The 18,203-nt window shown below is 50.0% G+C and overlaps 1 protein-coding gene across 3 annotated transcripts in view; it reads left to right on the forward strand.

Annotated features, from left to right (window-relative positions):
* Positions 1-18,203, forward strand: part of LOC121439643 (otoferlin) — a 91,828-nt gene that overhangs the window by 15,584 nt on the left and 58,041 nt on the right. For 2 of the 3 annotated variants that reach the window (XM_041640194.1, XM_041640192.1), the window contains exons 2-3: positions 3,515-3,573; positions 16,969-17,057. In XM_041640194.1, the coding sequence (XP_041496128.1) occupies positions 3,515-3,573; positions 16,969-17,057 (148 nt within the window). The remainder of the gene's footprint in view (positions 1-3,514; positions 3,574-16,968; positions 17,058-18,203) is intronic. The other variant, XM_041640193.1, reaches the window with a different exon arrangement.

The following is an 18,203-nucleotide window of genomic DNA, read 5'->3' on the forward strand; positions in this document are numbered from 1 at the left end:
TTAGTCTGCACAGGTGGCGTGTTTTGTGCTGTGCAATCACCTCCCATAGGACGCTAGGACTATGTCAGTCACCCTGCACATAACACAGGCACACGGCACACCTGTATATAGGAAGCTAGCTGCAGGGTGGGTGTTTTTAAATGGCAAATGACATAAAGGCTCATTCTGTTAAGATCCTGAACCCAGTGAGTCGTGATGGGAACATCAGGTGGTGTGGGACTCACAATGCTGAGTTCTGCTCTGCCCTGACTGGGCTGGGGAGGGAGTCTTTTCAAACCGCATAGCTCTGCCACCAGAGTGAGGGTGCTGTTCAATCTTCCAGCTACCCTCCCTCTCACCTGACCCCTCTCCACACAAGGAAGAGATGATTTTCTTTCAAGCTTTAATTCTCCATCGTCCCTGTGGCGAGAATGGGGATTGGGTATTAGGATGTTTAATGGTTTGGTCCTGGGCCATTTAAAACGAAGCGGAAATGTCACTATCTGAGACGGGTGGCAGATGAAGTGGATGGTAAGTGGAAATGAACTTGAGTACGATGCGGTTCACAGTCCCCAGTGATAAGCTGGAGGGGTGGAGAGCCCCTGGCTCTCCCCGGAGGAGACAGGACTGCTTGTTAATCCCCCAAAATGTGGCTCTTCCAAAGCAAGTCAGCGTGTGCTGTTTCCTTAACACACTGCTCCTTCCGTTGTTTCTGCATGATTTAAGCAAATATTTATTTGTATTTGTGTGACTATATTGCATGTATATAAGGAGAGAGAGTCCCACTCCCCTGTCTGAGACTTTTCCTCATGCCTTCATCTCCAGAACCCGAGACACTGAGGTTTTTAGTGCTTCTCCAGGTGGAGCTGAGCTGTGGTGTGTAGAGTCTACAGTGACTAATCTCACTGTATTTTATCTCCCCTCCCCGGGGCTGCGGGAAGCTACAGCGGAGTGCTTCATACAATTCAAAGCCAAGCCCGCCTTACAGGACCCCCACCTGCCCTCCCACAGCTGAGTGCCCCAGCTTTTCATTCCTGGAGATCCCTGAGCATTGCCCATATCTGAGGCTCATTAAGACCTTATAGGATGAAAAGGCCTTTGATTATTCAGAGCTGTGGGTCCTTGGGGAAGCCCAAAGCACAACAGCGCTCACCTGATTCTCTAGTTATATTGCGCATGCTGCCCGAGGGAAAAATTAGCAGAGGCACAGAGCTCAAACGTCATGGCTCACGCTTCCTCCACCTCTGCTGGCTGCCATCGAATGCGTGGTGGAGCTTTATCTTTTCAATTTTTTTCCTGTGTTTTGTCCCTGGCTAGTGCTAAAGACTCTTTCTGTCTCATCTAGTCCCATCCATTTTCTGTGTATATTACTTCTCTGCTTCACAGCGTCGCCGTCATTATCTCAGATGCAACCAGGCAACCCTTTCTACATTTACCTGCCACACACACACACACACACACACACACACACACACGCAGGCACGCGCACGCACGCACGCACACTTGCACGCCCGCTTACTTGTTTCTGTTCACCCAACATTGAAACCCCTCACTTCCTAGTCAGGAACCAGCTCTACCCTGTGGCTTCCCCTTTTATGGTCCCTTGAGAGTGAGATCCTGGAGAAGTTTCTCATCCTCCCATCTAGAATCCCCATGGCCCTGTACATCAAGAATTCTAGTGACTATTTCTCATGGTGGTTTGGACTGCTAGGTGCCTTCACCTATCCCCATTAGCCTGCCCCCACTCTACAAATCTGATTCTTCCAGCCGCTTGGCCCAGACTGGACAAGTCTGGAAAGGTGATTTCACCATTTCCACTCAACAATCCCCATGTGAAGTGTGTAGATGCCAGGGTCCACTGTGGAGGGTGGCCTGAGACATGCATGCTTATCCACACCCTCTATTTCCTGTGCCAGCCGGAAAGGAGGGGCTAGCAGCAAAGCACAGGGAAGAAGCCCACTGAGCCTGCCTTTCTGCAAAGGGGGCACAGAGATGGAAAGACCATTGGTCACGGGTCAGGAGAGCCATAACCTGAGCACTGGCTGGTTGCTGGACGGTGGTGGCGCATGTCTTTTATCCTAACGTTTGAGAGGCAGAGGCAGGTGAATCTCTGTGAATATAAAGCCAGCCTGGTCTAATTACAGAGAGAATTCCAGGGCAGCCAGGCCTACACAGAGAAACTCTATCTCAAAAACAAACAAAGAAGAGCTGTAGAGCTGGCTGGCTACTGGCTGGTTGTGTTTCCAGTTGTTTGAAGTTTTTTTTTTTTTTTTTCTCAGTTCAGACAGAAATCCTGAGCAGATAAAGTGTCGGTGCCCCTAGAATCCGCAGCCTGTGTCTTCAGCCCCAGCAGGTCCAGCTCCCACTGTCAGCCTCCGTGTCCCCTGCCCCCCAGCTGCCGCTCTTTGGGACTCTTCAGTTGTCAGGCTCCCCACCGTGCTGCGGTTCTCCTCCGAACCACCTCAGAGCTACCAGTACTGGCTACTGGCCACTTCCAACACAAGCAGTCTCTAGCGTTACCAGCCATTGGTGCGTTCTTGCTCAACACACCAGTAGACTTCACCAACATACGTAGTAAAACGATCTGAGAGAAACTTCACTAGGCCAGGTGTGGTGGCCCGTGATTTTAACCGGGAGGCAGAGGCAGGCCTGCCAGAGCTATGCAGTGAGACCCAGTCTCAGACCAGGAAAAAAAGAGAAACATTATTAGGACTTCCTCGTGGTATGAGGGGAGCAGTCCACACACCACCCTAATGAGGATGAGGTGGTGCTGCTTAGACAAAAAGGAGGGGCTCACGCATGCTCAGAGTCCTGTTGGCTAACTGCGGACTTTTATACATAGTTCTGCATGTCTGCCCAGGCATAGTGGGCCTGCCTGGGCAGCTTGGGGACCCAAATGGGGATACCAGAGGAACAAGTCACCGCCTGGGACTACACAGGGCGTCCGAGCAAATTCTCCAGAGCAGTCCTCAGTCATCTCTTAGAAGAAGTTGGGCCCTAATTCTTGGCCCTGGTTTTGTCTTAAGCAGAAGATCCTGCAGTGGCTGTGGATATGGTCACAGAAGGGGTTAGACCCCACAAAGCCCCACTAGTCTGAAGAGGCCCACTACCCCTTATCAACCAGGCTTCTGCTGTGGTGGCAGGGCTGGGGAGTTCAGAAGAAGACCAAGGGCCCCCCAGGTAACAACAGAAGAACCCCCGGGTCCACTCTTCTACTCTGGCTAGGCTGGGCCTTATCCTAGGTTTCAGTGTCCCATCTATAAAAACAGAGTTAATGGCATTTGGCTGCTAGAAGGTCAGATAAGAGGTTATGTGTGGGGACATCCCTCATTCTGGGGAGAGTTGCACAGCCATGGGGTTAAATGCTGCTCTGATACCCTCAAGAAAGGTGTTGTATGCATAATAAATAAATAAATAAATAAATAAATAAATAAATCTTTTTTTAAAAAAAAAAAGAAAGAAAGAAAAGAAAAAAAGGTGTGTCCCCAGCTCACTGTCTAGACAAGTCTGACCTTACATTCTCCTCCATCCACAGGGCAGTCCTTCTACTCCCGGGTCCTGGAGAACTGTGAGGATGTGGCCGACTTCGATGAGGTAGAATATCTGCATCCCTGTCCCCTTTCCAGCAAGCTCTCCTCTCTGCCCACGCCCCCACCCCGGGTGGCTTGTTTGCAGCTTGCTTCATTGGAGTGACTTCCTGGGAGGAGGTGGTGGTGGGTGGTTGTGAAAGCCTCCACACAGCGGAAGCCCATCCAGTGAGTAACAGCTGGACGACCAGACCCAAAGCTGCTGCCAGATCTGGACCTCTTTGCTCCCTGTAGAGAAAATGCCACCAGAGATCTAACGTCAGCCCAAGACTCTCCAGGGCATCAGGGAGGGTTTTTCCTCAATGTCTCGTGGTGTCCTTGGAGTAACCAGGCCACCAGGGCTTCTACGATGCCCTTCTCACATGGATTCAGCCTTTTAAGAGCATCAGATACTCGTCCCTAAGTTCTCAGAACTTCCTGGTGGGAACATTGAAAGACATACGCATAGTGGTCCCCCTAATTCATTTTCTTCTAAACCATAGACTCAGAATCATTAAATGTATAAAGCATTCGCTTTAGTTTATGGCATGTCATCTCCTCGGCCCCATGAGGCCCTGCTTATGTCTTTTGGTATGCATGTGCACATGTGTGTTTTTCTCACACACTACCATTCTAACATAGGCAATGGAGTCCTTTTGGTTCTCTATACCTCCCTGCATGGTTTGGACTGCTATAAGCATATGTTTGTTTATTTAAATGACAATGTGTTAAATATTTTCTTTTCTACTTTTTCACTATATACTGTTTCTAAGTCCCATCTGTGTTACATAGCGCTGCTTGGGACACCGCCAACGGAGGGTGACCGACCATCCCAGGCTGCCCGGGATGGAGACGATTCCAGAGAAACAGACATTCAGTCTTAAAATGGGGAGCCCCTGGGCAAGCCAGGATGAGCTGGCCACCTGCCCTCTCTACCAGGGCATTCCTAGCTCATGGCACTAGAAATACAGAAAATGGTCTCCACACTTTTCCTGCATCTGTGTGAGTGTCTTCCCCAAGATGAGCACCAGCATCCAGAATCTGTGGCTTTTGGTGCTTCTTACCCTTAATGTGATCCAGTGCTGCCACAGCCTGTGAGACAGAGAGTGACGCTTCCTGTGCCCACATCCTCATCCACAGTTGGGGTTCCCAGGACCCTGACTCTCACCAGTCCAACAGGGATCTCTTATTTACTCTGCAGATCCCCAATTACTAACAGATTTGAGCATCTCTTGATCACGCCTTTAGTCTTTCAGTTCCCTCTTAGGCAAGTTGTCATATTCCTTGCTGTTTTATCAGTTAGGCTGTCTGGGTTGTTGTTCTTCTTTCTTACCGATCTTCTTAGTATATTCTGGGTACCAGTCTCTGTTGATGTTAGATGTTTAAAATGCCTACTGGGGATGTAGCTCAATTGAAAGGGTGCTCACAGCCTGGGGTCAACCCCCAGCTCTGCATAAACCAGCCATGGTGGCACATGCCTGGAATGCAGCACCAAAGAGGTAGAGGCAGGAGGATTAAGAAGTTCTGATTGCCCTCAACTACATATCAAGTTCAAGGCCAGCCTCAGTCGGATGAGATCATGTCTAGAATGAAAGAGACAGTGTGCGTGTGGTGGCGGTGGGAGGGGGGAAGTATCGGTCCCAGTCTATCAACTCTCTATGAACTAGGTCTAAGATCCAGCTGTTGTTTTGCTTATTTCTACCTGTTAGCTGTGGCTTGCTGTATTTTGAAACTGTGTTATTAGTTGCTATATGTTCACAGTAGCTTTCTCTGCATGTCCCTTTTCTCATCTACTAGCATAAGGTTTCCTTTCTTGTCCTCCATGATGTTTGCATTAGTGTCTATCTTATTGGATCCTAAGGCTGTTACCTAGGTATTTGTGAGGCTGAGGCAGGAGGATCACAAGTTTGAAGTCAATATGGACTTCCTTTTCACACACACTGCAAATCTCAGATTATTTTTCTAGACTATCTTTTCTATATGTCCATGTTTTTAAGTTTAGGTGTATCTTATTAAGATTTTTAGATATCATTTTTTTTACCCATATAAGTGTTTCTGGTTTTTAAAAGAAATTTTTTATATGTGTATAAATGTTTGCCTAATATATGTATGTGTACCATATGTACAGGGCCCACAGGGACCAGAAGGGGGCATCGGGTTCACTGGAAGTGTAGTTACAGATGTTGCGGACTTCCGTGTGGGTGCTGGGAATAGAATCAGGGCTCTCTGCAAGAGCAGTCAGGGCTTTCACCCTCTGAACCATTTGTCCAGCCCTGGAGTTTCTGTTTATAAACCAATGATGTCACCATTTCCATTTATTGTTCTATCCATCAGCATCTTGTTTTATATTTCCCTTCCCTTTTGTTTGCTCCTTTTCAGCTTGCCATTGCTTGATAAGGTTTAATTGAAAGATCATAATCTTTTCGACAGTTACCCTTATGAAAACTAAAGTCCCTACTGATAACTTGTAGAAATCAGTTAGAGTAGTTTGTCATTAGTGTAGTTACTTTAATATTTTCTCATGCCTCTTCGGTTTCTCCACCTCTCTCCATCTCTCATGTCGATTTTGTCTACATCGGGCATTCTTTAACTTTGTTCACTGCAGTCGGTTTATTTTATTTTATTTTTTTACTCTTTAGGGACCCACCACCCAGCTCCCAAATAAATATACAAAGACCTATTCTTATTTATAAATGCCCAGCCTTAGCTTGGCTAGTTTCTAGCCAATTTTGCTAACTTAAATTATCCCATCTACCTTTTGCCTCTGGGATTTTACCTTTCTTTATTCTATATTTCTTTATTTCCTTCTTACTGTGTGACTGGCCCCTGGCATCCTCCTCTCTCCTTGTCTCTCCCCCCTCTTCTTCTCTCTTCTTCTATTTATTCTCTCTGCCTGCCAGCCCTGCCTATCCTTTCATCTGCCTCGCTATTGGCTGTTCAGCTCTTTATTAGACCAATCAGGTGACTTAGGCAGGCAAAGTAACACAGCTTCACAGAGTTAAACAAATGCAACATAAAAGAATGCAACACATCTTTACTTCATTAATAGTCCACAACAGTACTCTATATCTCTTTCACCAAAGCAGTTTTTATGCAACTTTTATATGTCCTGGGGATTAAACTTAGAGCCCTGCACACCGTAAGCAAGCGCGCCATCACTAAGCTACATGTCAGCCTGTACTGAAAAGTCTTTGTTTATTACATTTAGTTAGTTAGTTGTGTGTGTGGGGGGGGGGTGGCATCACACACCAACACACCAAGAAACTTATGTGAGAATCTAAGAATGACTTTAAGAGACAGTTCTCTCCTTCTACTGTGTGGGTTTGAGGATCACCATCACCAGTCTTGACTGCAAGTCCCTTTATTCACTGAGCCATCTTTTTAGCCCTGTAGCGTGGTATTCTTAAATTTTATTATGATGGGTTTGGTTGTAGATTTTCCTTATTGCTCCCATTTTGTGAACCTTAACAAATCTATGCCTTTTTAACCTTTATTTACTATTGGTTTTTTTTTTAAAAAAAAAAAGTCATCGTCCCCAATTCTTGATTAAAATATCGCTCTCTCTTGGTCCTTCAGAGCACGGCCTGGTCTTTGTGATGCTTCCCTGTCCTCACACTACATTGCTAATACATTCCTGGATGGCCCAGGTACTGTGCTAACTCAGTGCCGTGGCCGTAATGGCTTCAGTGTCCTTACTGTCTGTCTTTCACAGGAGAGGTACTGCCTAAGCGCCTTTGCTTCCCTCTGTGCAGGGTCCCTGTGTGGACCACACTCTCTGGTGACAGGCCGGTTGAGAGAGAGGTACTTCGGGCTGAACGAAGTGGGCCCAAGACACCCCAGAAATGTTCAGAGCCCTCACTGGAGTCAGGAGAAACACCATTGGCAGTGCCTCCGGGATTCAACAAGAGACATGAGCTGCTGGTCCGTCAGCACCTGCTTGTGTTATTGCCCACCTCACCAAGGCTCTTGTCATAGTTTATCGGAGATACAGACGGTCTCATAGCAAACTTTTCCTCAGCCTTAGGTCTCATTCTTGCCCAGCTCCTCCCTTCACCACAGACCCCACACTGACAGCCTTCAGCTTCCAACAGCCACTAGCTTAAACAGCCAGAAATATATTCAGGTGTCTGGGTCTTTTTGTCTTTCTGCTTGGAATTCGTCTCTCCCTCCTGCTGCTTGAATTTTTTCCAGAGCTGACTTTGGAGGTGAGAACCAACAGTCTTAAGTCACCAGCTTGGCCTAAACCTAGAGTTCAATGTGACCCCCCCAACCCTAAAATAGCATGCTCTTTTTTCTGGTGTTTCTTTCTCATGTCTGGCTGTGTGCTGAGAAGAACCCCACGGCAGACTTGAGGTCCAACTGAACCACCGGGCTGAGGGACCACCCAAACCAGTTATTTTTCCTCCTCCTGGGCTAGCCATATAGTATAGCTGGCAGTTCAGACCCAGAGCGGGAGCCAGGAGAAGTGAAGCCTCCCCACTGGGTGTGCCCCTCTGCCCTGGGACAGCTGGACTCGTCCCCAGTGCTGTGGGAGCGCTTGGTTCTTGTGTTCTCTGCCTCCTTGCTATGCAGCTTTTAACTTTGGCTTAGCCTCAGTTGCCACCTCTGTCAAGTCATGCTGGAGATGGACATGCAGTCTGCTATCACGAGGCTGCAACCTAGCCTCCCCACCCTCCACCCCACCCCTGCACCGCCTGCTGGCTCCCTTCCCCACTTCCCTTCTTCAGTCAGGGGCTCTGGATCACTTTCTCACCTGCCTGCCTTCCCAGGGCCTATAGCAAGACTCCTAGGGGCCCTGTCAGCCCAGTTCCCAGATCGTGAGTAACCTGATGCCCCTTTCAAGGACAATATAGCCCCTTTCCATGCACTGCACCCGGGACACCTGAGCCACAGATAACAGGCGGCATTCAAAGTTAATCACCATGTCCTTCCTCTTTCCAGAGCAGGCCAACACGGGTCAGGTAAAGGATGTCCTTGATGCCACTGAACATCTACACGAGGCATAGTCTGAGTGTCAGGAGGGTGCCTGAGTCAGTGGGAGGGACCCAGATGGTCCATATAGGAACTGAACATTGGGCTGTCTCTCGACAGTGTTCAGTGACCACGGAGGAGAGGCAGAAGCCAGGGAGTTATGGCAGGAACAGTGTTCAGTGACCACAGGGAAGACACGGAGGAGAGGCAGAAGCCAGGGAGTTATGGGAGGAACAGTGTTCAGTGACCACGGGGAAGAGGCAGAAGCCAGGGAGTTATGGTAGGGACAGTGTTCAGTGACCACGGGGAAGACACGGAGGAGAGGCAGAAGCCAGGGAGTTATGGGAGGAACAGTGTTCAGTGACCACGGGGAAGAGGCAGAAGCCAGGGAGTTATGGTAGGGACAGTGTTCAGTGACCACGGGGAAGAGGCAGAAGCCAGGGAGTTATGTCAGGGACAGTGTTCAGTGACCATGGAGGAGAGGCAGAAGCCAGGGAGTTATGTCAGGGACAGTGTTCAGTGACCATGGAGGAGAGGCAGAAGCCAGGGAGTTATGTCAGGGACAGTGTTCAGTGACCACGGGGAAGAGGCAGAAGCCAGGGAGTTATGGTAGGGACAGTGTTCAGTGACCATGGAGGAGAGGCAGAAGCCAGGGAGTTATGTCAGGGACAGTGTTCAGTGACCATGGAGGAGAGGCAGAAGCCAGGGAGTTATGTCAGGGACAGTGTTCAGTGACCACGGGGAAGAGGCAGAAGCCAGGGAGTTATGTCAGGGACAGTGTTCAGTGACCACGGGGAAGAGGCAGAAGCCAGGGAGTTATGGCGGACACTGACAGGATCCAAGAGCCACCGTCAGACAGAGAGAAGCTTGCCAGTGTGCTCCCTGGCCTTTGGGTATAGGAAGGGGGACCAGAAAGTTCCTGGTTATCACTTAAGAGGGAGTCACTGGTACTTGTGGGTGTGGGGGCAGGGGTGGCCCAATACTCTCTGAGCCTTCCTCTTCCATCTAGTCCCCATAATAACCCACAGATGATGACACTCGGGCCCAGAGAATGTCCCCTTACAAAGTGACAGAATGGAAGTGGCCAAGGCAGGATTCTAAGTGGACACTACCAAGACTAGATTTGAAGACCTCTCTAGGTGCAGCAACAAAAAGCTGTCCTGAAGCTTCAAGAACTCTGACTGGCTTGCCCAAGTGAGCCAGGCTTCCTCTCCTTCCTCTAGCCTGGCTACTAGTGTGTATTCCAGAAGGCAGGAGGGGCAACTCCTCGACCCCCAAAGAGACCATGAAGATACATTCCTGCCCTAGGTAGACAAGCATTGTTCTGGCTATCCCTGATGGAACCTGAGGTCTGGGAAAGAAACCCTTGTGAATTCTCCAAGGATCTCTTCTGTCCCTAGATTCTGCCTAGGGCCTTCAGGAACTGGCTTGGAGAGAGAGATACATAGTTTGGGGAGCCTGGGAGTCAGGAGACCTGGGCTCTAAATCTCTCATGAGACAATGTTTCTGGGTCTTGGACTCTTCCATAAAACGAGAGGAGGGGTTCCTCCTTGCACGCTGCCTTCTAAGGCTAGGAAAACGAAATGAAGGCTAAAAGGTTAAATGTGCTTCTTCTGCTAGGGTAAGGAGTCCAAGCAAGGGAGGGGCACCTGCTTGGTTCTGACACAAGAAGACAAACGGCTTTGGACTGAGCAACCTGAGTGGGCAGGAGGTAGCCGGGAAGAAAAACAATGCTCCTTCAACAGCAATGGAAACAGAGCCCAGAGGTGTCCCCTTTCCTAGGGGCTGGAACCCGAGATCCCGCATTGTACTGGTAGCTCCAAAGAAGCTGAGGCAGGAGGCAATGAGGTGGGGGGGAGGGGGGAGGGAGGAGAACAGGGGGATCACACCAAGTCTGTCTCAATCCTGACTGCTTTGGTTTAAACACAGACACTGTGTGGACCCTCCCACCCCCAAGTAACCAGACCACTTCAACAACGCTAAGGGGAGAGAGCTTGGCCCGAGTATAGCTGGCTGAGAGACATCATGCCAGGTCACAAGAAGCCATGCCAGGATTTGAATGCTAGTCTGTCTGATTCCAGGGCCCAGGGTGACTTGAAAGGGAGATAAATGATTCAGCCCTGCCCTCGGGTGCTCAATACTCACAAAGCTAGATGATCTAGGGGCTTCTAATCTCGGGCTGGCAATGCCTGAGCAAGGACCTGGCCTGCCAGCCCACTTCTATTTACATCTGGAAGCCATGGGCTGTGAGTTCCAAGGGGACAGGAATGTACCATCTCTTTGTTGTTGGTCTAACGCACAGTGCTGAAAACATTAGGAAAAAGAAAGAAAGAAAGGGATGGACATCTGCTAGCCTGGCACCTGTAACTTCAGGCAGGCCTGGGTCCAGATCCAAAGTGCTCGGCTGAGCTAGTGGTATGGGCAGGCCCTCAGCTTGGCCTTTAGAATAAGCAGAAGGCTAGGCACAGACACAGTTACTGAAAGGTGCCTTAGAGGTCAGTTAGTCAAGGTGCAATATTTTCTAGTGGTAGGAGAGGAGGTCTATAGGAAGAAAGGCCTCCCCGAGACTTCCAGAGGCAAGTGTAGAATAGTTGTCTCCCAGGACTGTATCTATTATACCCCAAATATTTATGGAGAACCCGCAACTCTCAACTTTTCCCCCAAAGCATGGGGGTCTGTGCCTGGAGGATGCTAGCCTGCTGATTGGACCTTCCACCCCCAGTCAGTGGGCAAACTGGGGAAGATCCAGGTCATCCTCCCACACGCCAGGGAGCTCTGTGGTGTCCCAGAACCCTGGGATTGATAAGATACAGAACACTGCATCCTGCCACTGCTAGCCAAGTTAGCCTAAGCCTGGAGCTGGTGAAGTGGGTCACAACTAGACACTCAGGGAGCTCCCGAGACTCTCTCTGACAGAGATCATCTTTCCTTTCTCCACCACAAGTACATCGCCCCCAGCTCCTGGACAGTCTCATTGCATGCTGCTGTTTCAGGACAGTTTGTCTTCAGAGCCATCTAGGTATATCCCAGGACTGGGAAACATCCCACACCCCTGCACCCCTGCATCCATTCATCCCTGCATCCTTGCACCCCTGCATCCCTTCATCCCTGCACCCCTGTATCCATTCATCCTGCATCCCTTCATTCCTGCACCCCTGCAACCTCTCATTCCTGCATCCATTTATCCCTGCATCCCTGCATCCTTGCACCTCTGCATCCCTGTACCCCTGAACCACTGCATCTCTGCACCACTGCATCCCTGCATCCCTGTATCCCTGAACCCCTGCATCCCTTCATCCCTGCATCCCTTTATTCCTGCACCCCTGCATCCCCTTCATCTCTGCATCCCTGAATCCATTCATCCCTGCATTCTTCCCTACACCCTGTACCCCTGCATCCCTGAACCCCTGCACCCCTACACCTTTGCATCCCTGAACCCCTGCACCCCTGAACCCCTGCATCCCTGCATCCCACATGGAGCCAGCTGCTCACAGATCTGGTACACAGAAGATGCTCAGCAAACTTGTGCCCCTGAACGGGATGTGGTAGCTCATGACATCTGAGGGAGCAATGTTTGGCTCAGCTGTTACCCTAACAGGGTCAGGATCCCAGGTTTGGGGTTGATGGAACAGGATATTACATGGTGAGTTGGATTTTATTGACCCGTCTCCAGGCAACCACTTTTTCTGGGCACTTCCAGAAATAAAAGCCACTGTCCTCAGCTGCAATGGCCACAGGAAGAGACTTTGTTAGTGCTGCCCAGGCTGGAGACGAGCCCGATGTCCCCAGAAACCTCTGCAGCCCTCAAGAGTCTGTCACCAAGAAGCCAAATCTTGCCCAGCTCCTGGAACAAACGGCACCATAATAACACTTTTAATAAATGACTTCATTAATTGAACACTTCCTGGGTTCTGGCTCCACGCCAAAAGCCTGGCCAGCCTCAGCTACCCCCAAAGAACACACTCCTGCCATCCCCTCATGGCTACCTGTGCTGTAGTCTGGAGACTTGTTTGTTGAGCATCTGCTGTAAAGGGTGCAGGAAAGCCCCAGTGAGCACAGTGAACAGACACCCACGCCTCAGCTCTGCCCCTGCTCTGAATGCCCTGAGAATGGGCATCATGACATTCTGCGAACCAATAGGGAGGAGAGGAGCAAGAGAACTGGTGTGTGTGTGTGTGTGTGTGTGTGTGTGTGTGTGTGTGTGTGTGATGACCAAGGCAGGGGCATGGATCCCAGCCCTGCTGCTGGTGTGACGTGATCTTGATACAGACCTGATAGGGAGAGCCACAGGCAGCATTGGATAATGTCATGGTTACCCACTGCTGTGTAACAAGCCACGCAGGGACCGACAAAAATCTTCATTCTACTGTGGCTTCTGATTCTGAGGCTGCCTATCTGGTTCTGCTGGACAGCTGTGATAGCGTCACCACATCCATCTGGGTCCTTTCTGTCTCCTCCTCTTGGCCCCACATTCACCAGGGCCTCTCTCTTCCAGAAGCACGGCCCGGACTTCCTTCTGTACCACTGATTTCTAAGACAACGAACAATGGAAGCTTCCAGGTCTAGGTGCCACACAGTGTCGCATCTGCCAGCCTCTCTTGGTGACAGGCAGCCACAAGGCCAGCCTAGACTCAAGGAGAGGCAGCGCAGATCCCAGCTGGAGATGAGAGGGGAGGAAGTCACAGGGAAAAAGGAGAGAGGAGGACTGGGAGCCACAGAGGCAGCAGGCACCCCGATAACAGCGGAGCCACAGCTCCCCGGTGTTTGCCTCATGCCTGAGACGAGGTTAGATGATGTTGCCTCAGTTCTATAAATCAGAGAGCTGGGACATGAGGTGACCCATGAAAGGTCTCTGTTTGTTAAATATCAGTGCCAGGGTTCGAGCCCAGACAGCCTACCTCTCCATTAATAAACTACATTACCGGTGAAACTGGACAAATCCTGAATCAGTTCCCTTCTCTGTGAAGTGTGGTAAAATCGTATACTATGTGACAAGTGGCAGCCGGCGCCCGATAGGTGATCTACACTCAATCAATAAACGATTTTGCAGTTGGCGATCTAAACGGATAATCAGAACCACAGGCCCCTCTGCTCTCCCAGGCTCAGGAGACAGCCCAGCGCCAGGGAGAAAGCCTTGCACTAAGCTTGGAGAGTTTCAGTCCCACCTCGGCACAGACCAGTCCTGTGCCCTTGGACTCATTTCTCTCAATCCCGTTCAGCAGGGGAGGATCTTTGCTCTGTTGCCAGAGCCTTGCTTACTCAGTGCCCTGAGAATCACTACTGAGATAGGAATCACCTCAGAACTCTTCCCTTCAGGAGTTAAGCAGCATTGTCTGGTCAGGGACGATTTGGTGAGCAATGGCTCCTGGGAGCTCCCAAACCCTAAAATCTTCCACCTTATCTGGCTGCGTTCTCAGCAGATCGGGCGTATGTGTGTGCCGCTGCATCGCTGCGTCTGTGTTTTTGTTTTGTTTTTTTGTTTTTAAAAAAGGAAATGATGGCCAAAATGAGACAATGAGAAATGAAATCGGGGTTTGAAAGAGACACGAGACACGGAAAAAAACAAGGCGGATGAAGTGTGTGAGAGGCAGAAGCAGGGCCGAGAAGGGCCAGGGAGACATATTGGCTACAACTTGTACAGAGCCCCTACAGGAGGAAAACAAGCTCAGACAAATAATGACTTTCATTTTTTGCAGCGCTGTGTTCTCCATATAACATCCTGTCACTTGTGTGATTTCACTTGGTTCTCGCGACAGCCCTGTGAGGCAGATATCCATCTTAGTCTGTCCTTTGTGTCTATAACAAAATCGCCAAGACAGGGCCATTCCTAAAACATAGAAGTTTATTTGGCTTGCTGTTCTGAAGGTTGGGAAGTCCAGAACATGGCACCAACATCTGCTTGACATCTGGTTAAGCTTCCTTACTGCCTCACAGTGTGTCAGAGGGCCTCACACAGGGATATACCGAGCCTGGATCCCATGTAGAGATTCTAGCTCCGTCAGTGTTGAAGCTGGGGAGCAGGGGCCTCAAAACATTTCCAGAAATTAGGCCAACAGGTAGCCATGAATGAGAACCCATGAGGAAGCCGGGCGGTGGTGGCGCACTCAAGAGGCAGAGGCAGGCGGATCTCTGTGAGTTCGAGACCAGCCTGGTCTACAAGAGCTAGTTCCAGGACAGGCTCCAAAACCACAGAGAAACCCTGTCTCAAAAAAACCAAAAAAAAAAAAAGAGAGAGAGAGAGAGAGAGAGATTCCATGAGGCAGAGGGACAAAGACAGAGAAATGAGAGACAGAAGCAGAGAAAGACCAAGAAAAGCAGATAAAGCAGATGGATGGAGAGCCAGAAACAAGGAAAAGCAAAAATGGGGGTGGGGGGGTGGGGACAGAGACCCAGACAGAAACGACAGAGAGGCAGAGACAGACAGAGAGGCAGAGACAGACAGAGAGGCAGAGACAGAGAGGCAGGCCTTTATGTCCTGTCTGCTCTTGTGACCACTGAACTACACCCCAGTGGGAGACAAGCAGAGGCTCTCTGTGGGTCCCCTTGTCTCCGCTCATCACTCCCCCCTAAGAGATATGCTGTTGCCATTGCGTTCATCTAAAAATGCTTCCTCTCCGAGGGTGCCACTTCCAGAACAACCACCTGTTTCTCCCACTCCTCCTTGCTTAACCGTGCCTGGAGCTACCCACAGCCCACAAAGGGAACGGGTGCTCTTCCGCCTTCATCCCTGGAAGCCCAGGCTCAACGGGCTCTCCAGGCCCTCTGTGCGCTCCCATCGGCTCCTGGCTAATGAGTTGGGCCTTGTGAAAAGTCTTGATTTCCCTGCAGTCTCGTCTGAGCGACTTCATTTAGAAAACATTCTCTGTGGAGCTGAGCTGAGCTGAGCTGAGCCTGCCTCGGGCACCAGAGAACAGGAGTGGACGCTGTGGTGAAACACGGCTGCCAGGAGCCGCACCAACCCCTAGACGTCCACCCCTCTCCGGCTCACATTAGGGTTTCCGTCTCAGGCAGAGTTACAATCGCTGTGATGAAACGCCATGACCAAAGCTCATCATTAAAGGAAGTTAGGACTCATCCAGAGCAGGAGCCCCGAGGCAGGAACTGAGGCAGAGGCCATGGAGGAGTGCAGCTTACTGGCTTACTCCCCATGGCTTGCTAGGTCTGCTTTCTTATAGAACCCGGGACCACCAGCCCAGGGATGGCATCACTCACCATGGGCTGGTCTCTCTCTCTCATCAATCTGATTAAGAAAAATGTCTTGCCTCCAACCCCATCTTATGGAGGCATTTTCTTAACTGGAGTTCCCTCTTTTTGGATGACTCTAGCTTGTGTCATATCGACATAAAACTAGCCAGCACAGTTTCCCTGGGACCTGGCTAGTCCTAAGAAGAGATGACATGAAGTGGGGGGGGGGCGGTTAAACTGATCAGCCAGGACAGACCTATAAGCCCAAGCCCTTAAAGTCCCCAGTCTGGGAGAAGGAAGTCCAGCTGTAGATTGGCAGGCCCCCAGAAGAAAACTCCATATTTACCAACAGAGCCATGCCAGTTCTCTCCCCGCTCAGAAGGTAGGGTCTCTGGAGATGAGGGAGCCTAACAGGCCATCAGCTCCCTGTCAGTCAGGTGTCTGTCGAAACTTGCTCATTCTTGAAGGTGATGGCTACAAGCTATTTCTCTAGAGAGTACCCCAAATGTTGCGCCCAGGATGGAATTCTTTCTCTTTCTTTCTGCCCCAGTTGTCTTTGTTGCCCCCCAAATGGAAGAAAGCTAGGTGAGGACAGGGATGACAGCGATCCCTAGGGAGGAGCCTAGCTCTGCCCACCATTGGCTTTCCCTAGAGAACGATTCCTTTTATAAGCTGCAATGGGTCCTAGTTACCACTCATCAGGCATTAAAAGAAAAACCCACCGAGTTTCTAAGTCATCCTTATTATTGACTTAGAGATGTCTAGGGGTGCGAACGGAGGAAGAGTAAGTCGGGCAGACTATGTATAGGTCTGACCCTCACCACACGGAAGAGCTGCCAAATGAGCTCCTGTTGTTCACACTGCCACAATCAGCTCATCCTGAAACCGTCTCCCACCCCACCGGCTGTCTGCCCTGGAGTTCTCCCACCCTGGCTACCCCGCCATTCTCAGTGCTGAGAGGCAGTGGAAGCAGCACAGAGTTGGGAGTCAGAAGTCCTTCTTAGGCCTAGGTCCCCCCCTCACACTTATCCTGTGACCTTGGCAGTTTGCCAAAGCTTTCTGAGCACCATCTTTGAATGAGGAATGGGTAACAATGCCCTCCATAGGAGGCAGCTATGGTAACTGACTGAGTGGGCGTGTGGATGGTTTGTCCCTGGAGAGCCTGGCCCATGTGAGGGGTCACCTTGGCTGCTAGTAGGCCCCATCTCATCACTCACCACCGCCCTGCTGTTTGCACCCAAGGCCACAGCTGTTCCTCTCTCCACAGACGTTCCGGTGGCCCGTGGCCAGCAGCATCGACAAAAATGAGATGTTGGAGATCCAGATTTTCAACTACAGCAAAGTCTTCAGCAACAAGTAAGCATGGGGTGGGTGGGGGGCCGGCCTGACTCGGACTCCTCTAGGATTACATACAATAGAACCCTGCACTTTGAAACCATCTTTCAAGGCTAAAGAGTTACCCATCTTGCTCCTTTGCGGGATCCTCAAAGTGCCCTGGGCCTTGCAACCCTTGTCAACCAAGAGCAGCTCACCGTCCTGTCCACCCTCAATCTCCTGCCCTTTTAAAGTTACATACGCCTCTTTTTGAGCTCTTCCTTACTCAGACTGGAGGATGCAGCCCATCAGAGATGCTAAAAGCCAAATGATTGTTACATCCTGCGATCTGACGGTAAAGTTGCCTAACAGCTGTTCAGGGCTGTGGTTTAGAAGGAAAACGACCCCAGACCCTTGAGCCAGGGATTTAAGGTGTGGCCCCGAGCAGGCTAAGGAACCTCTCTGAGCTCTCTGTGTTTATGTGTGAGAAAGATAAGAATTTGTCTCAGTTCAGCTGTGGGAATGAAATGATGTGTTCATTCACTCAGTCAACAAACGTTTATAAAACGCAAAGTGTATGTCATGAACTGAACTAGATACTAAAGAGAGAGATGTCTGCTCTCATGGGGTTCCCAGTCTGTGAACGAGATGCATCCACCTCAAGTGTTGTCCTACAAGCGGATCAATCGAAGTCGCCCTCATCCTGCTCTGTGCGTGGCACACAGGTTTTGGAAGACACTAGAATGGTGGCTAAACATAAGTAAATTGAGACACTGGGCTTTGGGGGTAAAAAGTGAATTGCTGTTCTGTAGCCTACAGGAGATCATGGCTGAACTACAAGGTGTCCACAAAGGTGCGACAGTGTTAGTTCAAGGAAGAAGGCTCTAAAGGGACTAATCAGTGGGAAGGGAGTAATGGGTCACATTAGAAGATATACAGTCCCAAAGGGGTAGGCAAAGGGTCCGCTCTTTCGCTGTCAGTTTTAAAGAACATTAATAGGTAACCCTTGTGGTCATCTGGGGTGGGCACTCTAATTCTTTCCTTATGGCAAGTAGATGTAAGCTTCAAGACAAAGTCGTAGGATCATGTAGCTCACCAACCTATCTGTTCATTCAATCATCCATATTTTCATTCATCCATTCATCCCATCCCACCCATGCATCCTACCTATGCATTCATCTCATTCAT

Source organism: Microtus oregoni, unplaced genomic scaffold, assembly GCF_018167655.1.
Source record: "Microtus oregoni isolate MIOR12 unplaced genomic scaffold, Mior012 000062F_ref0000492, whole genome shotgun sequence".
Classification (NCBI taxonomy): Eukaryota; Metazoa; Chordata; class Mammalia; order Rodentia; family Cricetidae; genus Microtus; species Microtus oregoni.